This window comes from Anomaloglossus baeobatrachus, chromosome 1 (assembly GCF_048569485.1).
Source record: "Anomaloglossus baeobatrachus isolate aAnoBae1 chromosome 1, aAnoBae1.hap1, whole genome shotgun sequence".
In the NCBI taxonomy this organism is placed as follows: Eukaryota; Metazoa; Chordata; class Amphibia; order Anura; family Aromobatidae; genus Anomaloglossus; species Anomaloglossus baeobatrachus.
In genome coordinates, this window is record NC_134353.1 from 752,640,111 (window position 1) to 752,663,780 (window position 23,670).

General features: G+C 43.3%; 1 protein-coding gene across 1 annotated transcript in view; it reads right to left on the reverse strand.

The window, feature by feature from the left end:
* Window positions 1-23,670, reverse strand: part of TMEM116 (transmembrane protein 116) — a 94,954-nt gene that overhangs the window by 65,799 nt on the left and 5,485 nt on the right. The window contains exons 2-4 of the mRNA XM_075323868.1: window positions 17,782-17,828; window positions 4,824-4,887; window positions 3,177-3,302 (exon numbers count right to left, since the gene is read on the reverse strand). Of these exons, the coding sequence (XP_075179983.1) occupies window positions 3,177-3,302; window positions 4,824-4,887; window positions 17,782-17,828 (237 nt within the window). The remainder of the gene's footprint in view (window positions 1-3,176; window positions 3,303-4,823; window positions 4,888-17,781; window positions 17,829-23,670) is intronic.

Sequence of the window (23,670 nt, forward strand, 5' to 3'; positions counted from 1 at the left end):
TTGATTTCTATTGAGCAGATAGCTACTCACTTCCCTCCCCCTTCCTGTCAGCTCCTGATCTGTTATCAGGCCTGCAAAATCACTATCCTCCACCATGGGCAGTTTTTATATAAGCTTGTTCAAAGGCACTGTTAGCTCTATATGTAAATCAAGTAATAACAGTAAACTTCAGTTCAAACATTGATACACTGTTAATGTGTCACACTAGCAGAATAAAGCTCAGCAGTAGGATGGAGCTACTGAACCAGAAAAATCACTCAAAAAGGAGTGCCCGTCACTCCAGCAACAAGGAGACTGGAAAACTGTGTGCTGCTTAAGACACAACTTTAGAATAATCTTTTAACTCCTCAAGGAAAAATGACATACATATACATGATTGTGAGAGTGATCGTGTGTGGAGGGGGCTCAGTTGCTGTGCTCTCTCCAAATGTGGCAGATACCAGCTATATCACATAGCCGGTATCTGTCTGTAACAGGTGAGCGCAGGTCACGGCTGGTAACTATTTACATACTACTGTTAACCTCTTTTAATGGAGCATATTCCTTTGCTCATGCTTAATGGCTCTCATCGGCTCCCTATGACAGGATGCGGGGCACCGATGGGCTACCTGCTGAAAGCTACTGTCTCCACCATTTTGATATCCCTCTGAAGTTCAGCTATATGTTGAGCTTAGTGTTGAGCGAGTAGGTAACTATTCGTACTCACTATGCTGTTAGCGAGTACTGTCCGCTACTCGCATATTCATTACCAGTAGTGGGCGCAATGTAAGTCAATGGGAAATACTCGCTATGTAGCGAGTAACCCGAAAGCTGTACTTTTCGTGCGTGTAACGAATAGTACGGCTTTGGGGTTACTCGCTACTTAGCGAGTATGTCGCATTGACTTACATTGCGCCTGCTACTCGTAACGAATATGCGAGTAGTGGACAGTACTCGCTAACAGCATAAGAAAGTACGAATAGTCAACTACTTGCTCAACACTACTTGAGCTTCAAAAGAGGCACAGGTTATATACAGTAGTATAAGCAATCGGACAATCGCAGGTTCAAGTTTACTAATGTGGCTAAAAGCTATAAAGTAAAATATAAAAAATGTGTTAAGAATATAAAACATTTTAAATAAGGTAAAAAAGTTAAAATCAGCACCCTTTCTCCCAATCAAAATAATGAAAAATAAAAAAAACACATATCTGGTCACGTCATTTCTAAAACTCCTGTCTATCAAAAAAATAAATTACTTAAGCCAATTAGTAAATACCATAAAAGAGAAACAAAAAATCAAAACCTCAAAATTGAACTTCTTCGGTCCCTAAAAATATGCAATAATAACAGATCAAAACATTGTATACAGCCCAAAATAGTATCAATAAAACTGTCAATTGGCCAACAATTACAGGCTAGTAATGAGTAACAAAAAGCTATAATCGAGTTTTTTGATGCTTGTATACAGGCCTGTTCATTACAAGCCTATGACGGGGACAGAACAGTCTATAATAGAGTTCTGTCACCATAAACTATACTAAACATAAGTTTGAAGGCACCAGTACATGCAATAGTTTTGGGTTTTTTGCTCTTATTAAAATGTGCACTCTGTAGATTCAGACAAATCATAAAATGTTTTTTTTTAAAACTTAAATTCCTCAAAGTACTCCATTCTACTCTAATCACAGCTTTACACCACTTGACATGCTCTTAAGCAGCTTCATCAGGTAGTCACCTGGAATGGCTTCCAGTGAACAGGTACACCTCATCAAAAGTTCCTGTGTGGAATCATTGTTCTTCTGAAATTGTTTGCCACCATCAGGTGGGAATGGCAGGGGCAATATTGGTACACAGCTCCATAAGCTGCTGAACCTTATTCACAACTGTTCTAAACCAGAATATTGCAAGAAACACTCAACTAAGTAGTGAGAAACAACAGTCCATCACTACTTTAAGACATAAGAGTCAGTGAATCTGGAAAAATTGCTAGTACCTTGAAGGCATCCTAAAGTGCAGTCAAGAAAACCATCAATTGTATGATGAAACTAGCTCGTGATTTCTATGATCCAATGTATTATTCCACAGAAATCCTAATTTTCCTTATATGTACAGTACAGACCAAAAGTTTGGACATACCTCCTCATTCAAAGAGTTTTCTTTATTTTCATGACTCTAAAAATTGTAGATTCACATTGAAGGCATCAATACTATGAATTAAAACATGTGGAATGAAATACTTAAAGTGTGAAACCACTGAAAATATGTCTTATATTCTAGGTTCTTCAAAGTAGCCACCTTTTGCTTTCATTACTGCTTTGCACACTCTTGGCATTCTCTTGATGAGCTTCAAGAGGTAGTCACCAGAAATGGTTTTCCAACAGTCTTGAAGGAGTTCCCAGAGATGCTTAGCACTTCTTGGCCCTTTTGCCTTCACTCTGCGGTCCAGCTCACCCCAAACCATCTCGATTGGGTTCAGGTCTGGTGACTGTGGAGGTCATGTGGCGTAGCACTCCATCACTCTCCTTCTTAGTCAAATAGCCCTTACACAGCCTGGAGGTGTGTTTGGGGTCATTGTCCTGTTGAAAAATAAATTTATGGTCCAACTAAACGCAAACCGGATGGAATAGCACACCGCTGCAAGATGCTGTGGTAGCCATGCTGGTTCTGTATGCCTTCAATTTTGAATAAATCCCCAACAGTGTCACCAGCAAAGCACCCCCACACCATCACACCTCCTCCTCCATGCTTCACGGTGGGAACCAGGCATGTAGAGTCCATCCGTTCACCTTTTCTACAAAGACACGGTGGTTGGATCCAAAGATCTCAAATTTGGACTCATCAGACCAAAGCAAAGATTTCCACTGGTCTAATGTCCATTCCTTGTGTTCTTTAGCCCAAACAAGTCTCTTCTGCTTGTTGTCTGTCCTTAGCAGTGGTTTCCTAGCAGTTATTTTATCATGAAGGCCTGCTGCACAAAGTCTCCTCTTAATAGTTGTTCTAGAGATGAGAAGGTGTGTCCAAACTTTTGGTCACAGATTTCAAGGTATCGTTTTATACGAGCTTCCATGACCTACATGCCCATATAGACGTCTTAGGAGAGTTGATCCTACTCACAGATTCCAATGAATGGATGTACCTAATACCAATAAACGTCAGATGTTATCAAACTGTAATGCTCAGTGAATAATGGCTTACCTGGCCCACTGACTGGAGGTTGAAGCATGGCAAACCTCGGGTATTTGCTTTATAGAGGAAAGCCCCAAGGAGCCAGCAAAAAGACAGGAATAAGTCGGAGACACTGAGATAAAACAGTGACCGGACCTAGTAAGAAAAAAACACATAAGTAGTCCAAAAATAATAATACAAAATATGAATATGCAACAAAAATTTACCCTACAGAGAGCTCGTATATGTTCTTCAGCGTCTGCATGAGATTAACTAAAAGGTAATACACAGCGCTGCTATTGTAATACTCGGTGGATACATATGTATCACTGAATGAGAAAAAACACCTGGAGACGGGAGAATAGAGATGGCATTATCTGTTCTCAATCTGAAATTTCATTAAAGGGATTGTCCCCTTTCAGAAATATTTTACCTATCGGCTCAATTTGTTGTAAAAAGAAAGCAAACTGCATTCACTTACCCTCATAGGGTACAGCGTTGTCTTCCTAGAACTGCCCCGCTCAACATTGTTTGGCTGCAGCGGTGACATCACACCCACAGTGAGGCAGCCAATCACTGAGCTCATTGGCTTATTCCATGTATATTGGCAATGTAGCTGAACTCAGTGATCGGTTGCAATACTGTTGAGGTGATGGAGACAAACAATGGACCCAGGGAGAGTAAAAAAAAGTGTGGTTTGTTTTTTACAATGAACTGATCCGGCAGGCAAATGTTTTCCGAGACAGGACAACTCCTTTAAAATATCAGCAGGATTATATCAATTGTCAGATAATGCTGTGTGCGTGGCTCATGGCTCAAACACCCTTCTTACACAATAAGGGTGCATTTACACCTGCCGACCGCGGCCATTAAAAGTCGGTCAATGGGTTACATTGCTAATGCCTGTTAACTAGTTAGATCGCGCTGTCAAACTGTGACATCACAATCTAACACGCTCTGGCACCATTCCCCATCACCATCGGCGGCTCTCTGACGTGATTACGGGGCACCAATTCATTGCCATGATAGCTGAGGGCCAGTTCATGAATCATGATCCCTGTCACTGTCATGACAAACTTCCTGTTCATGTCTGCTGAGTGCTGGCATTCACAGATCAGTATTTTTGCTTTAAAGAGCGGTGATAAAGCATTGATCTGAACAGCAGAAGCGATCGGACAGTGCAGGCAAAAAGTCCCCTAAGGGACAATTAAGAACAATAAAAAGTAAAGAAAAAAGTTTTTAAAAATATGTAAAAAATAAAAAAACCTACAAAAGTTCAAATCAACTCAATTTTGCCCCATTGGAAAAAAAAAAACAGGGGGGGCACAGTACTGCAGGACAGAGCTACATCAATAGGGTGGGTATAAAGTACACGTGCATAATAGCAGCAAGGTAATGATATGTGATAAATATCTTCCAGGCCCACTGCTAGAGATAAAGTGCACATAGAAAATAGTAGTAGTCAGACAGGGGGGTCAAAAGCGTCATGTAACAGAGCACTCACCCATAATCCCCTAAATGTCCTGCAATATAGGTCCCTCCAAGACCCCTACGCACGTTTTGTGTGGGCTTCTTCCAGCCCCAATATTCATATCCTAGTGCTATACACAATAATATAAGAATTATTAACAATTACCCTTAAAGGTCAATGCAAGAAAAGACAACATATTTACTCACCTCTGGTGATCTAACAGCATTCTGAAATACTGCGTACCCAATGATTGAGCCAGAACCTACAATACTGGAGAGAAAACATGGATTTCAATAAGGAAGCTGCATTGGCATATAAAAAACAATTAGATTGGAAAACCATTAGGAAATAAAATACAATTACTTGGAAAGCAAAGATTTTATATTACGCTTGTTACTTTGGTCTTTTGGCTTCTGTTTATAGCAGTTTGCCAGCGACAGCGGCACCCATAGACCTCTGACTTATAATGGGGTCTGTCCAGCTCCACCAAAGTATCCTTTATTTTCACAGGAAAAATTAGACTTTGTCTACAGGATTAGCTCTGACGCTTCTGCTAATATGTATACACGTGATAGGTTCTGTGTCGGTATAATTTAGATGCCATCTAGATATTCTAATACGGTTTGTGCTCTTTAAACAGTCTGCTCTTAATCCCATCTTTTCATACCTTATAGGCATGGGACACATTATGGTATTTTAGGGATGATACTGTAGCGCCCCTGAACCATCAGGGTTCTACAAGGTTCTGCATCCCCACCAGGATGCATGGCCTACCCTCTTAGGTACCCAGAACCCCAGTGCCAACAAGAACCCAGGTAATCCCAGTTTTCCCCAACAATCCCCCATACAATGGTACCCAGCTAGGGTGGGACCATGGATGGCCGCCTAGAAGTGGAGCCACTCCAGTCCACTAGTTGACCAGGTGGTAGGGGCAGACTTTGGAGAGTAGTCAGTTGAGTAGTGACTGTGGAAGTGTGAAGGTGGAAGAGAAGTGACACCCTGACTCAGGTTGATGGTGACCTGGTACCCAGGAGAGGTGGTTGCCCGTGGAGTACGGTGGAGTACTCCCAGAACTACGCACCGACAGGGTACAGGACCCCAGGACAGGAAAGAGCGTCAAGCCGACCTGTTAACACCTGCACAGCAAAGGGGACCATCAAGGAAGGACCTTGCTGACCCTAAAGAATTCGAAGACTCAGTAGCAAAGGGAAAACCTGGGACAGGACCAGAGACTCCAACCCCACAGGGTTTACGCTACCGTCAGGCAGACAGAGGTGGACAAACCACAGACCAGGGACCCCCAGTGTTCTATGCCATGGGGACCCACTTACCAGAGACAGGTGCAGGGGAAGAAGGTACCAGAGAACCAGACTGGCACTGGGATGAAGGGGACCTGGAGGCGAAACCAGCTGGCCTCGAGCAACGAGTTAAAACTCGAAAAGTGAGTAAACCAGTTGAACTGAATACCTGTCTGGACTCCTTCTTCCGACGTCCACCGCACCATACACCGGCTGGGGCAATACCCTACTTGCAGAGGGACTACCATACTAGCTGCTCATACCATCAGCCCCAGTAGAGATATTCTGCAGCGGCGGCTCCCTATACTTAGCAGCAACACTACAAGTGGCGTCATGAATAACTTTATTCACAAATCCCCTGTAAATATCCCCATTACAAAAAGGGCCCAGGGCACGGAACTGGGTTACGGCCGCCATCGTGACATTCCAGGATATACACTACCTGGAACCGAGTACCCCATATCCCTGGTTGCTACAATACCAGGTGTTATTTGCACTTTATTAGATACTTTATCACTTTCGAATAGAAGTTTGCATTATGGTATTGAGATATGTGATGAACTGGATATGTGCGTTTAACCCATTAGCTAGCTTGGAGCCCCAGATCTCTGGAGAGCGACCCGGTGAACTGTATGGTGAGGACATGATGCTGATACAGTTTTATAGGGTCAAAGAGCAGTGAGCCACATCTCCCTGCCCCAGCATTCGAGACACACTAATGAATCTATGTTACTAACGGGGCGCTCTGGGACATTATTACTATAAGGGACACAAAGGGATCAATACTACTAGAGCGGGCCCTCTGGGACATTTTTACTGACAAGGATACTCTCGGAGCATTGTTATTGATGGGGCACTCATTAATGGATCAAATATTAGTGGAGAACAAACTAAGGGGGTATTATTACCTAGAAGGGGAACTCGGGCATTATTACTGGAGTAGGTATTATTACTTAAAGAGGTATTCCCATCTCTAAGATCCTATCCCAATATGTTGTAGTTGTAACGATAATATTAGCAAATACCTCAAATTAGAAATGTAGTATAGTTCTTCTGATTCACTATATCGCTTAGCTCAAGTGCAGGGCATTACAGGACCTTAGGTATCCATGGTTACGACCACGAGGAACTAACTACCTAAGGCCAGAGTCACACTTGCGAGGGACTTGCGTGAGTCTCGCATCGCATCACCGACACGGCCGCACACTCTCTGGACAGGAGTGTCTCAGCTGCATAGAAATACATGCAACCGAACCGCTCCTGTCAGGAGAGTGTGTGACCGTGCCAGTGATACAATGCGAGACTCACGCAAGTCACTGGCAAGTGTGACTCCAGCCTTACTGTAGTTATATGCATGGTTGTAACCATGGACACCTAAGGTCCTGCGCATAAGGTAAGTGTAAAAAGTAAAAAAATAAATATGTTAGAAAAAAATGTAAAAAAAAATCCTGTAAAAGTTCAAATCACCATTAAAAATAAAGATAATAAAAAAATACACATATGTGGTATTGCCGCATTCAGAAAAGTCCAATCTATCAAAATATAAAAATAATTAACCCAATCGGTAAATACTGTAAACAAAAAAGTACATGAACGCCAAAATTACGTTTTGTTGGTCGCTGCAATATCACAAAAAAATGTTGTAACAAGTGGTCAAAATGTCACATTCATCTAAAACTTTAGGGTCTTGGAAAATGGCAATACCAACCCCCCAATTTTTTATTTTTTTTTTAAAAACTTCTGATTTTTTTTCCCCCAATTAAATTATAATAAAAAAAGTGGAGATGGTTGGTATCGCTGTATTCATACTGATGAGGAGAATCCTATTGCGAGGTCATTTTCACCACAAAATATACATCGGAAAAACAATTTAAAAAAAAACATGTCAGAATTTGTTTTTTTTTCACAATTTCCCCCCACTATGTACTCTATGGGGTAAGATGAATGGTGTCATTCAAAAGCATAACTTGTTCAGCAAAAACCAACCCTCATATGTTAATGAGGACAGAAAACTAAAAAAGTATAGCTCTGGGAAGAAGGGGAGAAGAAAATGGAAACACAAACTGAAATTGGCCTCATTGTAAAGGAGTTAAATTAAGCTCTACAGGCAGATCCTTATGCAGATCTATGTCCGGCCCATTCCCTTTAAATATTTATTCCAGCTCTGCTTTTTTCGATATTGGGAGGTGAATTGTGCAACAAGTATACAGTTACCTACTGTGATGGATGAGGGATCAGCAGGTATTGTAACCTTTCCTATTTATTAGGACCGGTGCACAACTTCTGCCAATGGCGCAATTGTCCCGATAGGTATCTGTCTGTGTGATGTCACCCAGCTGCTCATCGCCCAATACAGGAGTGAGCGGAGTCAGAGTAATCCATTTACATATGAATATGATTTTTTTTTGGTAAATTCTGTGCCACTTGGGTAGTCCGAAGGGATTATCTGGCTACACTCACTTCCATATACAGTGCCTACAAGTAGTATTCAAACCCCTGCAGATTTAGCAGGTTTACACATTTGGAATTAACTTGGCATTGTGACATTTGGACTGTAGATCAGCCTGGAAGTGTGAAATGCACTGCAGCAAAAAAGAATGTTATTTCTTATTTTTTTTTTTTTTTAAATTGTGAAAAGTTTATTCAGAGGGTCATTTATTATTCAACCCCTCAAACCACCAGAATTCTGTTTGATTCCCCTAAAGTATTAAGAAGTATTTCAGGCACAAAGAACAATGAGCTTCACATGTTTGGATTAATTATCTCTTTTTCCAGCCTTTTCTGACTAATTAAGACCCTCCCCAAACTTGTGAACAGCACTCATACTTGGTTAACATGGGAAAGACAAAGGAGCATTCCAAGGCCATCAGAGACAAGATCGTGGAGGGTCACAAGGCTGGCAAGGGGTACAAAACCCTTTCCAAGGAGTTGGGCCTACCTGTCTCCACTGTTGGGAGCATCATCCGGAAGTGGAAGGCTTATGGAACTACTGTTAGCCTTCCACGGCCTGGACAGCCTTTGAAAGTTTCCACCCGTGCCGAGGCCAGGCTTGTCCGAAGAGTCAAGGCTAACCCAAGGACAACAAGGAAGGAGCTCCGGGAAGATCTCATGGCAGTGGGGACATTGGTTTCAGTCAATACCATAAGTAACGTACTCCACCGCAATGGTCTCCATTCCAGACGAGCCCGTAAGGTACCTTTACTTTCAAAGCGTCATGTCAAGGCTCGTCTACAGTTTGCTCATAATCACTTGGAGGACTCTGAGACAGACTGGTTCAAGGTTCTCTGGTCTGATGAGACCAAGATCGAGATCTTTGGTGCCAACCACACACGTGACGTTTGGAGCCTGGATGGCACTGCATACGACCCCAAGAATACCATCCCTACAGTCAAGCATGGTGGTGGCAGCATCATGCTGTGGGGCTGTTTCTCAGCCAAGGGGCCTGGCCATCTGGTCCGCATCCATGGGAAGATGGATAGCACGGCCTACCTGGAGGTTTTGGCCAAGAACCTCCGCTCCTCCATCAAGGATCTTAAGATGGGTCGTCATTTTATCTTCCAACAAGACAACGACCCAAAGCACACAGCCAAGAAAACCAAGGCCTGGTTCAAGAGGGAAAAAATCAAGGTGTTGCAGTGGCCTAGTCAGTCTCCTGAACTTAACCCAATTGAAAACTTGTGGAAGGAGCTCAAGATTAAAGTCCACATGAGACACCCAAAGAACCTAGATAACTTGGAGAAGATCTGCATGGAGGAGTGGGCCAAGATAACTCCAGAGACCTGTGCCGGCCTGATCAGGTCTTATAAAAGACGATTAATAGCTGTAATTGCAAACAAGGGTTATTCCACAAAATATTAAACCTAGGGGTTGAATAATAATTGACCCACACTTTTATGTTGAAAATGTATTAAAATTTAACTGAGCAACATAACTTGTTGGTTTGTAAGATTTATGCATCTGTTAATAAATCCTGCTCTTGTTTGAAGTTTGCAGGCTCTAACTTATTTGCATCTTATCAAACCTGCTAAATCTGCAGGGGGTTGAATACTACTTGTAGGCACTGTAAGTAGGTGAGAAGTACTGGTGATGTCACATCTGCAGACACCTGCAGGAATGCGTGTCATATCCTCAGGTATCATGCAACTGTCTTACTCATTACTATGGGAAAAATGCACAATACCTGCTGATTATACACAAGCGTGCAGGGATCGTGGATCACCAGCACTGTTGAATACCCCTTAATGACCATTTTTTTTCCCCATTGATTGCAACATGTCTTCTGCCATTTCATAAAATAAACGAACGAGCAAAAGGGTAACAATGTTTTGAACTTTTCAATTTCAGGCTCTACATCTTTGTGAGTAAGGAGTACTTTGCACGTTGCGACATCGCTATTGCGATATCGTCGGGGTCAAATCGAAAGTGACGCACATCCGGCGCCGGTAACGACGTCGCAACGTGTAAAGCCTAGGAGAGAAGATGAACGAGCGTGAAACAGTCAAAAATCGCTGATCTGTGTCACGTCGTTCATTTTCATAATGTCGGTGCGTCCGCATTTACAATGTTGTTTGTCGTTCCTGCAGCTCCACACATCGCTGCGTGTAAACCCGCAGGAGTGACAAACATCTCCTTACCTGCGACCGCCGTCCACCGGCAATGCGGAAGGGAAAAGGTGGGCGGGATGTTTACATCCCGCTCATCTCCGCCCCTCTGCTTCTATTGGCCAGCCGCTTAGTGACGTTGCGGTGACGTGCTGTTACGCCGCACGACCCGCTCCCTTAGGAAGGAGGCGGGTCGCTGTCCAGAGCGACGTCGCAGGGAAGGTAAGTGCGTGTGAAGCTGTAGTAGCGATAATGTTTGCTATGGCAGCTATCACAAGATATCGCATGTGCGACGGGGGCGGGTACTATCGCGCTCGGCATCGCTATCATCGGCTAGCGATGTCGCAGCTTGCAAAGTACCCCTAAGACTACCTACATTTTATAGACAATCACCTTGGCTATCACATACATATATTTGACTTGCAACTATTTAGCATATGAGTAGGTATGCTCATTATTGTCATGTCACTGTATTGTTACTATTTTGCTCCTAAAAATCTAAATTTTAATTTTTACTATTTTGTAAATTTACATTTGGTTTTCTCTCTGAATCTCTCTGGGCATGCTCTCAGTCAGACTCATGCATGTCTAGATCGAAATCTGATCTCTGGTCTCTTCTACACGTTCCCAATGTTCTCAAATGTGTGCTGGTAACACAATGACTAGCAGGGTCACTAGAATAGCGGGGAACCAGGGCCCTTAAGTTGTCCCTCAAGCTAGGGAGCCCTATACTATCCCCATTCTTAGGAATACCCCTAATGGTGGGGATGCCTGAGTCTCCTTCCTGACCCTTCTCATAACCAGTCCTGATCTGCTTCCCCCTCCCACTCTCCCAGGGAGGGACAGGACAGGAGATTAAACAAATTCACAGATTTAAACAGACAAGGGCGAACCAAAACTCTGTCAAACGGTGTGCACACAAAAAGGTAAAGAGAATAAGAGGTTCAGGAGAAAACACAAGAGTAAGAAGGAAGCTACAAAACAGGGGTAAAATTCCACAACAACAACAAGCAAACCGCACTGTTTCACTAGAGAGTCTGGGACACCACACCTCACAGATCAACATAGAAAATATAGCTGGCATGGGTAGACAGATTCCTCCAGCATAAATAGGAAGGGAGCAGATGTGATAGGATTCCACACAACATGTGATAAAAGGAGCAAGCAGACTAGCGAGATCGCAAGCGATCGTACCCGCCCCCGTCGGTTGTGCGACACGGGCAAATCGCTGCCCGTGCCGCACAACCTCGCTTAACCCCGTCACATGCACTTTCCTTCCCTGCGACGTCGCTCTGGCCGGCGCACCGCCTCCTTTCTAAGGGGGGCGGTTCGTGCGGCGTCACAGCAATGTCACACGGCAGGCGTCCAATAGAAGCGGAGGGGCGGAGATGAGCAGGACGTAACATCCCGCCCACCTCCTTCTTTCCGCATTGCCGGTGGAGGCAGGTAAGGAGATGTTCGTCGCTCCTGCGGTGTCACACAGCGATGTGTGGTGCCGCAGGAACGAGGAACAACATTGCTAATAAGCAGAAAACTATTTTTTGTTTCAGGACGACCTCTCCGCGGCAAACGATTTTGACCGCTTTTACGATCGTTTAAGGTCGCTCATAAGTGTCGCACACTACGATATCGTTAATGACGCCGGATGTACGTCACAAACACCGTGACCCCGACGATAATTCATTAACGATATCGTAGCGTGTAAAGCCCGCTTAACTCTTGCTAGCCTGCCTGTCAGTCAGCACACAGCAAGTTGACGCCCAAGTCTGCCTGTGTTGATCCCAGACACTAGAGAAACCATCAGAGTGCTAGAATCTGCAGTCTGAGCAGAGCCCTGCGCCACCATGACTGTCGGCGAAGTTTGAGAAAAACTGTGTGACAACTTTACCCACAAATGTCAGAGTGGGTTGAGGTCTTGGGACTACGGAGGTCAATCCAGCAGCTCTACTTCATTGTCATTTAACCAATCCTTCGCCAATTTCGGCATATGCTTCGGATCATTGTCCTGATGGAACACTTTGTCATCCTTTTCATACCCATAGTACTCAAGTGTATGAAGTAACTTGTCTTGTAATATACACACATATAGCTCAGCATTTAGACCACCATCTATCCTGGTCAAGTATCCACCAACTTCGCCTGTGAAACAACCCCATATTATCAGATTTCCTCCATCAAACTTAAACGTTCTTTTCTGGATCTATTAGCCCCTTTTTCCATTGTTTTTTCCAGACCCATTTGCACCCATGAGAGCCTAGTCTGCTGACTTTCATCTCATCACTCCAAATCACCCGTTTCCAATCTTCTACTGTCCACTTTTCATACTTTTTTGCAAACTCGAGCCGATTCTTCTCATGACAATATTGAAGACAAGGTGTCTTAACCTTTTTTTGGGACCCCATTCCAGACTTGTGCGACATGCGTCACACTCACTAGTCTGCTCACATGCGTCACTGATTTCACTAGTACGAAGCATATGAGCCACCTCTACTGACGTGTTTGTCACGCAATAATTGATAGAACATGTGATGAGCCGACTTGTTGCCTCTGATATTTTGCCTGGACGTCCAACTTTTGGCTTTTGAATGGATGGACTTCATTTTGTAGTCTTCCAACTGTCTTGGCACTCACATGATGAAGTTTGTAAATTTTCTTGGCCGAGAGACCATTATCGATGAGCTGGAAGATGCGGCTTTTCTTTTCTTGGGAAATCTTCATGGCTGCTCCCCGATTCAAATCAGTAACATTTTGCTTGGGAATTAACCTAATAACACTCTGAGCTATTAGGGAATGTGAGAACAGGTTGTAATTTGTAGTATACATAAATAAAAAGATTTTTTCACTACCAGGAGCAAAATAGTAACAATGCAGTGACATGACAACAATCTACATAATAATCATATGCTAAATATTTGGAAGTCAAATTTCTTTATGAGATAGCCAAGATGATTCTCTATAAAATAAAGTTGGTCTCACACTCAAAGCTGTAGTGGATGGTGAGAAGTCAAAACTTCAGAACATTGTTACCCTTTTGCCCATCAGTGCACATTCTCTCAGATGGGGAAATGTTGGAGACTACTGCTCTACAGACAGCTACCCTAAGCAGTGAAGTACTGAAAAGTGATAATGTGGGCAGACAATAGCTAGTTACTGGGTATCCATATGTATAAACAAATTTAAAGGGTTTTCATAGAGGGCATCCAGGACCACGTCCATTGAAGGCGTTCTCCTGTGCTACATATTATTACAATAGTGGATTCTATTATCCATGCCCTTGGTGTATGAAACCTACACTGCATTGAATCATACATTAGAAAACATCCTTAGACATCATGTTCTGGTTTTGGTGTCCTTAATGGTGACCATGTGGAGGAAGCATTGATCAACCATTAGGGTCAACAGATGAACTGCCTTACAGATGTGCATCTGGTGATCTTTATCTACCCATTATACTTATATGTTCTTGGTTTGGGATCTTTATAAAGTAATTCATTAGTGTCAGAACATCTTCACGCTGCCTGCAGGATGTGGTGTCAGTCTACATACAGTACGCATGCAATGATGGCATGTGAAACATGCAGAGGCATATTAGCACTGACAAGCACTGAATTAGGCAATGTGATTGATATGACAAGACGAGGCATCCAACCATTAACATGTTTTTCGGAATCTGATGAGAACCGTAGAGGAACTGTGATGCAGGAACGCAGAATAATCGCTAAAGCAGGTAAGTTGTAAAATGTTGATTTCACTATTCAGGACATTATGATGAATTGCATTATTATACAGGTGCTTCTGTGCATGTTAACACGCACTCAGAGAAAGCCGGTCTTGACAGTAAAAGCATGAATGTATACATCACAAGTGCAATCAACTTTCTTACATCTGTTTAAACTGGCCAAACATACTTTCTGTGGATCAGGGGTAAGCATCCACCTGCCCCACAAGATAATGCACAACATATACAAGCGCTTGTTTCATTGACTCCACAGGACTATATTGTAGAGTCTTGTGCATATTTGCAGCTCCCTTTCCCCTATCACTCCTTTGTGATTGGATTCTGCTATATGGGATTTGCTTTATGTTCACACATTGCACAAAATGGATGCTGCTGATTTGGCTTCACATCTGCAACTAAATGCACAAGAAAATCTGCAAGGAACACTAATTAATTCAGATTTTAATTGTGAATTTGCCTTAATTTACTAAGCATTGGATAGGGTGAAAATGGCAATGAAAATCAACATAATAATGAGCATGCTACGTGAGACTGAAATTTTTAAAATCCCTTTTACTTGTATTGTACTGAAAACTGCTGTGGACCGCAAATCTGCATCAAATCTGCGACATGTGAACTTGGCCTACAAGTACAACTGGGGATCCATGTCCCTTGTTTTTTTCCAAATAGGTTGGAGCTTCCACTGCTGACACTCAACTGATAGACATTTATGGCATATCCGAGAACAATACCAAAGATCTCTGGAGCTAGAATGCTCCGTTGCGATAGCGAACAAAGTGTAATATAGTCCCGTTAACATAAGTTGTTATGTGTGATATCATTTTCAGTGTGTTTTGTGTTCATATGTTCTCTTGAGAGCTGCCGAGAAGAGTGCGAGTAGTTGTGCCGCCCCAGCAGTGAATCGAACCGCTCGGATCCGTGGGCAATGTCCGTTCGTGGCTCGAGGGTCTCCGGACCCGGGGGCTCTAGGCCACACTCTAAAGTGAAAGGGGATATTTACAGGGGGATGATAGTTCGTGACGCCACCCGTGGTGTGCGGTAATTGGGAGTACCGCCGCTGCCGTTGTGGGGAGTACCCGGGGTGATATATTGGGGCAGCAAGGTGTTATTACCCTCCACAGGTAGGGGTAGGCCCAGGGGCTCTGGATGGTGCTACTGGGTGCCGTGATGGGTAGATCACTCATGTACTCACTTAGCCATTAAGCAGACGCTGACAACCCGGTAAACCAAGTGTCTAGGTGCCGCTGCGTCTCTCGGGCAGCTCATCTGGGTCCCGTCCCCTGCAGTACTGCCTCGTGATCTGTGACCTACCTCCTGGCAAAAAGTTGAGATTTACTGAAGTGGCCCGGTAGTTTGGAACTTGCCAGGCCCCATTCCCCACTGTGGCTAAGTGTGGGAGCCTGCTCTCAGGGCTCACGCTTGGGATCTTGTGGGCGGCGTATGTGGAAGGCCCTATCCCCCTTGTTGCGCTAGTGCCCTGACTCTGGAGCTAATGGGAACAGTCCATAAAGGCGCCGCTCTCCGCAGGTTAATTGCCGGGTTGCCTGAAGCTTCACCCCGACCTAGTGTCCGTGTACCCCGCCGTGCCTTCGGTCCCGGACCGGTGATAGGACCAGGCTGCTGAGCGTCCTCTTCACAGGTCCTAGGTACCTCGCCTCAATCCCCTGCGACCAGGGGTCCAACTCCTCTAGGCCCAGACACCGCCTGCAACCTAGACAGCTACTCTCAGGAGCCACCGCTCCCTCCTTCCTCCACTTCACTCCTCACTTCCCTTCACTTCACTCTCCTTCACTTCACTGACTTCACTGACACTCTCCTGACCCTCCCTTCCTGACCCCTAGGTGGGCGACCCTATTCCGCTCAAGAAGCCCACTGGTGTGTCTGGTGGGTGTGGTGCAGGGTGTTCATAGGATTTGATTTGCTATTGGAGGCAGCACTGTAAGATGGGGACCCAGAACCATGAGGGATTTGAATACTGCACTAAGTGAAAAGAGCGTGCAGTACCCTGTGACGACCTGATAGTCCAGGGGCGTCACATAGTAACCTCAACATCAAACTAATTATTGAAAAAGACACTGAGGACAACGGACTGTTAGTATTTCTGCAAATAATTGTTTTGTTTTGTATAATGGAAAACTAAACTGTTTGCCAATATATTTTCAATGTCAAAGTGCTTATAGTTTCAAAGATCTCGTCTTGCTGCATTTAATAGACACCTTGTTTCATTACCACTGGTAGAGGTCAGAATACTGTAACCTTAAAATGATCTATTGTGTCTATATTGAGTGTTTACACCTTGATGTTGAAATTGTATTTAGATGTGTTTATTATTATTGTGTGTATTTACATATGTTAAATGGTAATTGCTACTTTTTTCTATTCCCCTCCCCTTTCCTACTGCTTTTAAACGGGGAATTGTATTGTGATTGAGATGGATTGTGAACAAGGGTGTCCCGAAATGCGTCTTGTCTGTTTTATTGGATTTTAATGGATCAATAAAATTAGTTTTTTTTTATGAAGATGCTGTGCCGGATTCCTGAATTTTTCTTACTGTGTGGGTAAGAGCCATGTCTTCTAAAAAGTCACCTCTAGGTGGTGATATGGCTGACCCGGCAGCCTATATTACATTACAACTCCACGCACAAAGCACTACAATCACCAGCAGGACTGGTATACAACAGCACACAGACCGGTGGTAGCTAAAGCTATAGTTGGCATGGAACGTTAGGCTCCTCCAGCTTCAAAAGGCGAGAAGTAACTGTGATAGGTCTCCCACAACATGTGATCCAAGAGGTAACCACCAGGCTAACAGAAATTAACTCCTGCAAACCCGATCACTAATGAGAACTCAGCTGGTGGATGTCCGAGCCTATCTGTGTAACTCATAAGCACCAGAGAAAGCATAGTGTGGAGTGTCTAATTCTGCAGTGTGAACAGCGTCAGATGACGCCAGGACACTTGGCAAGTTTAAAGCCAAACACCGTGTGACAGATCCCTTTGCTGTGTTGTTACCTGTTTACAGACTATGGCTTTTGCTGTAAGATGCAACTAAGAAAACGTCAGGAAAATCCTAAAGCAACTAATCTTTCTATGAGGTTAATCAGAATCACTGTAAATGATGGCCGCTGTGCACTGCTACTATGTAACAAGAATATAAATGTGATTGTCTAATTCTGAGCACAACCACATCCCCAATTACAAAGAGGGCAATCACACTTGCAACCACGGAAATTTAGCTTTGTCAAAATAATTTGATTGCTTCTAGATATGTACAGGTTATGGGTGACATTCAAGGTGAAAAAGTTAGGAAATTATTTTATTGGGTGTGATTTTTTTTTTTACTTGACACAAACTTGGTATTTTAACAGGGGGGTGTAGACTTTTTATATCCACTGTATATTACAATTATTGTAAATACATTCTAGAGGAGATTGATGGATTATTTGATCAATAGCACAAACCCATGAAACTAAACCGGCATATATTGATGTTTTGCACAGTACATTATTTATGTTGTTGCTTGTACCTTAGCATAGAAGTGACCACTTGTATCCATTTCACGTTATAGTATACCTGCAATAAAAGGAAAATATTACCAATATTATTTAAGGCAAATTCCATACGTAAATAGTGCCGCAGGTCAAAATACTGGAAACATGCTATATGTATCATGTAGTAAATCTCAGCCCTCACTGTCAGCCTGCTTCATCGCTCTGTACAAAGCGAGAAGCAGGCTGACAGTGAGGGGATGATTCCGCTTGCGTCTCGCATCGGTATCAGCCGGTATGGCCTGACGCTCTCTGGACAGGAATGCCTCAGCTGCATGGAAATACATGCAGCCGACCCGTTCTTGTCGGGAGAGTTTACGTGCCGGGTGATGCGATGCGACACTCGCACAGTGACAGTCAAAATTCAGTTAACAGGACCTTCGATGACGTCATACCCATGTGACCAGTCTGTAATCCAATGTCCGTGCAACATTCACACCAGATTGGTCACATGGCTATGACGTCATGGAAGGTCCTTTAGGCAATGATGGTTACCCGGGGGCACATCAATGATCGGACGTGGAAGCAGAAGCGGCCGGGAGACAGAGTCTGCCAGGACGCGAGGCGTAAGCTGTAAGTATAATTACAATGTTTATTATTAACTATATTCTTTGTTTTACACCCCCCACTCCATCCCATAACTGTAAAGCCCAAGTTCGGTGTTTGGACAGAAGTTTGCGTTATCTCGATCCCGATCTCGATCTTTATAAAACATTTGGGCGAGGCTCTCGATCCCGAACATCAGGGGATCGCCCATCACTACAGGAGAGCACTGATGAGTTAGAGGAAACCGGATGCACACACACATCACACCTGTATTCATCTGTACTGATAGCAAACTAACGTGTAGTCCTACAACATAAGAAGGAAATATAACTTGTACAGATTGCAGAATACACAAGCATACAAACAATAACTTGCGATTGGTTGTGCTGCTCAAAAACTATAGGTTATATGTAACAAGGAGAAGACTGTAACTTGGACACCATTCTTGTCTATGATCTGTAATCTGGGATCCTCCTGAGCACAGACCCCCAATGACCACCACTATCTAAGCTGAAGAATAGCGTGGAGTCTCTAAACCTCAATAGAGGGGTGTGGAGTCGGTAAGCCCAACCTCCTACTCCAACTCCGACACCAACTCCTCAATTTCCCTGATTCCGACTCCACGACTCAGACTGCCTCATACAATTGAAACCAGAAGTTTCCATCCACTATCTATAAAGACACATCTGCATGTTTTTCTCACTATGTGACATGAAATCAACATAAACCTTGACTTTAGGTCAATTAGGAACCAAAATTACTTATATTTGCCAAATGCCAGAATAACGAGAGAGAGAATGCTTTAAGGCATTTTTATTACTTTCTGCAAAGTCAAAAGTTTCCATCCATTTCATTAGTATTTGATACCACTGCCCTTACACAGTGCTTTTTTTTTCAGTCCAGATAAAGGGTGCTTTACACACTGCGACATTGCTAGCGATAGCACCCACCCCTGTCGTTCGTGCGACATTTGGTGATCGCTGCCGTAGCCGGACATTATCGCTACAGCAGCGTCACACGCACATACCTTTTCATGTGACCGCCGAACAATCCCTCCTTCAAGGGGGAGGTGCGTTTGGCGTCATAGCAACGTCATTGTGACGTCACTAAGCGGCCACCCAATAGCAGAGCAGGGGCAGAGATGAGCGGTCGGAACATGCCGCCCACCTCCTTCCTTCCTCATTGCCAGTGGACGCAGGTAAGGAGATGTTCATCGTTCCTGCGGTGTCACACATAGCGATGTGTGATGCCACAGGAACGACAAACAACATCGTACCTGCAGCAGCAACGATATTATGAAAAGGAGCGACAAGTCAACGATCAACGATTTTTGACGCTTTTGCGATCGTTGATCGACGCTCCTAGGTGTCACACGCTGCAATATCGCTAACAGCGCTGGATGTGCGTCACTAACGACGTGACCCCGACGATATATCGTTAGCGATGTCGCAGCGTGTAAAGCACCCTTAAGACCGCGCGGTGCAAGGAAAGATACCAGGCAATCCAAAGGACATGTCTGTGGAGAAAAAATCCAGCATCTCGTCCAGTTGAAGTAAAAATAAAATCAACTTTATTCCATATGCTTTAAAAAAATTCCAAAAAGGTGAAGTCATAAAACCATAAAAGGTGCACTTTTGTAGAAGACGCTTACGCGTTTTGGACTACATGTCCTTACTTATAGCTTACTTGTTCTCATGTGAGAACCCCTTACACTGTATGACTTGGGTCAAATGTTTTAGATCTCCCTCCACAAGCTTCTTATAATAGTTGGTAGGAATCTGGGCCCATTCCTCCTGAAAGAATTGGTGTACCTGAGACATGTGTGTAGGTTTTCTTGCTCACACCAGCCTTTTCAGCTTTGCCCATAATTTTCAATAGGATTGAGATAATAATAGCGCTATTAATTCAATAGCACTGTACAATACATCAGCAATCAGGGTTTTGTGATAGCCACTCCAAAACATTGACTTTGCTATCCGTAAGCCACTTTGTAACCAGTTTGACAGTATGCTTTGGGTCATTGTCCATTTGGAAGACCCATTTCTTCCCAAGCTTTAAGTTCATGGCTGATATCCTGAGATGTTGCTTCAGTATTGCCAAATAATCTTCTTTCCTCACGATGCCATCTTTTTTGTGAAGTGCCCCAGTCCCTCCTGCAGCAAAAAACCCTACAACATGATGCTGCCACCCAAATGTTTCACAGTTGGGATGGTGTTCTTAAGCTTCAAAGCTTCTCCCTTTTTCCTCCAAATGTAACGATGGTCATTATGGCCAATCAATTGTAGTTCAATTTTAGTTTCATCAGACCACAGGACATGTCTCTAAACTGTAAGGTTTTTGCTCCTCTGCACATTTGTAAACATTAATTTGTCTTTTTATGTTTATTTTGGAGTAATAGCTTCTTGCTGGCAGAGTGTCCTTTCAGTCCATGTTGATACATTTCTTGTTTCACTGTGGATAATGACACAATCTTACCAGCATCTGCCAGCATCTTCACAAGGTCTTTTGCTTTTGTTCTTGGATTAATATGCATATGTCTGCCCAAAGTACGTTCATCTCTGGTACACAGAACCCGTCTCCTTCCTGAGCGGTATGATAGCTGGACATTCCCATCTTGTTTGTACAGATGAACAAAGCACCTTTAGGTATCTGGAAATTGCACCCAAGGATGAACCAGACTTGTGCAAGTCCACAATTCTCTACCAGAGATGTTGGCTGATTTCTTTTGACTTTCCCATGGTGCTACACAAAGAAGCAGTGTGCTTCAGGTGTGCATTAAAATACATCCACAGGAGTGTCTCTAATTAACTCAGGTGTTGTCAATAATCCTATCAGAAGCTTCCAAAGACATGACATCATCATATGGGCTGTCCCATATTGTTTAAAGGCATATTACTCTTAGTATATGTAAAGTTTTGACTTTGCAAAAAGTAATAAAAATGCCTTAAATCATGCTCTCTCTCATTATTCTGGCATTTGGCAAATATAAATAGTTTTGGTTCCTAATTGAACTAAAATGGGTAAGGTTTATAGTGAGAAAAACATGCAGATGTGTCTTTTTGGATAGTGTATGTAAACTTCAGGTTTCAACTGTACATGACTCATGTTTGTGGTAAATTTACTGTAGTAAAACGGTGACATCACTACTTATATCATGTAGCTGAAGTGCAGCAAAAATTCATCTCAACTAAAAGCCTAGATTCTTAGATCAGGAATAAAACAAACATTTTTAGGACATTTCATAACTTTCCCAAATTCTTATGAAAAAAAGTTCATCACATACGGCATTGATCTGCTGCACCCAATTTATTATATATTTTAGGAGTCGGATTCGGTCAATTTTATATTGACTTCGACTCCCCCAAAATGGACAACAACTCCGACTCCACAGCCCTCCTTCAATGTACATCAATGATCTCAATGATGCTCTGAAGTCCTGACATTGTGTGCTACCAACTCAATGTACAGATTTTGGGATAATCTGTTGGGAGATGTATATACTATATGTATCTATACGTGGGCAGATGCAACCTGTAAGGGGTTTTGCTAGTGTGTTATGAATTTGAAATACATTTCTTTTGTGGGAAATTGGTGGGAAGGTAAATACTCGGAAACACGGTTGGTGCCAGCAACTCAGATCTTTTTCCTTTAATGGGAACATGTCAGAAATTGTTATCCTTCCAAATCATTAATATGATTGTGTAGCCCTTTAAAATATAAACCAATCGATTTTTGTAACACAAAACAAAGCATTGGTCCAGTGAGGAGAAATCAGCTGTGTCTGGAAGTACACTGGGAGGATGCACTTCTTCTTTCTCAGCCTCATGCTGCATTTCCTACCTAGCAGCAACCTCCCCTGGCTTACGGACAGGTTAGAGACCTTTGTGGCGTGCACAGGTCCTGGAAACTGAGGACCGCGGCAGGGCCCAGCATAGTGCAGAAGAGACTGCAGACCAGCCTCGGCGGTATGTCGGTGTCCCTGCCGAGTGGACGGAGAACATGCAGGGATGCCGATGGTACAAAATACTGCATGAGGCTAAGATGTAGAAGTGCATCGTCACCCCACAAGGCACGTCAAGACTTTAAAATGCGATTCTAGTTGCTGGACCAGTGATTTTGGGACATGAAGGGATCAACTGGCTTATCTTTTAAAGAGATGCACAATCATAATAATGGTTTGGAGGGGTAAAAGTTTCCAGTAGGTTCCATTAGGGTTTTCCTTCACTTTATCCCCTGGAAGAGTCATCAATATCAGATCATTGGGGTCTGACACCTAGCACAGATCAGTTGTTTGCAGCGTGGGGCAAAGGCTGGATAAAAATAGTGTATGGACTAGAAGGGTACTGCAATCAGCTCCTATTGAACATGTCAATATCATAGTAGCAGAAAACCCCTCTAAACCAGGTAGACAGCCTGTGAAGAAGTCACTGCAGGAGTGTCCCATTTATTCACCTATAACACACTGACATTCAGCCATTGCTCCACACACTACAGGCTCTTCATACCTGTACACAGATTCTGGCCGGGGACCGGATCATGCAGCTTTGTGTGCTCTACTGGGCTGGACTATTGGGAAAAACAAGCACTTTCACCTCTTCACTCAGCCCTAGGTCCTAAGCAGGGTTCTCAATGCTAGTGGATGAATGAAGTGTAAATTCCGATACTGAATGTAATTGTCTCTTCTGAATTGTAAAGAGCTGCGGAATATGTCGGAGCTAAGGAAATAAATATTGTCGATAAAAATAATATCAAGTAACGCAAAGGAATAAGTTCAGTTATAGCAGCGGCCGGTGATGATCCAAACAGTAATTTACTAACAGATGTTACCCAGACCAAAGTGAGTCATATCTGGCACTGGCCTCACACACATTGGTGGTTTCTATTTGTAGGCAAAAGCAGTATTGTGGTTTTTCCAGAAGAGTCCGGAATATATGGAAAAGTCCTGTGTTGAGATTAGTTTTGGAGGCTGAATGCAAACACATATCAGAACGATGATGGGCTGTAATTTTGGGATGATCTCATGCTGCGGTTATCTATACTGATAAGCCTATGTTCACATACGCTTAGCATGGTGGTGGGGTTTCTGTTGAGATCCCTGAAAAAAGGATCCCAGACAGAGCTGTTCACTGTTATGACACCAACAGAATTAGTTTGGGCTCTATTTGGCCTCCGCCCCGGAAGTGTTCATCTTTTTCAGACATAAGCAAAATAGTGGCAGAACATGTTTTCTGTTCAGAACTGAAAAAGATGAAAACTGTTAATTACAGAGGCCAGACAGTGACCGTTGTGACTCTGTAATACTGAATGGCTCTGTCTGGGCT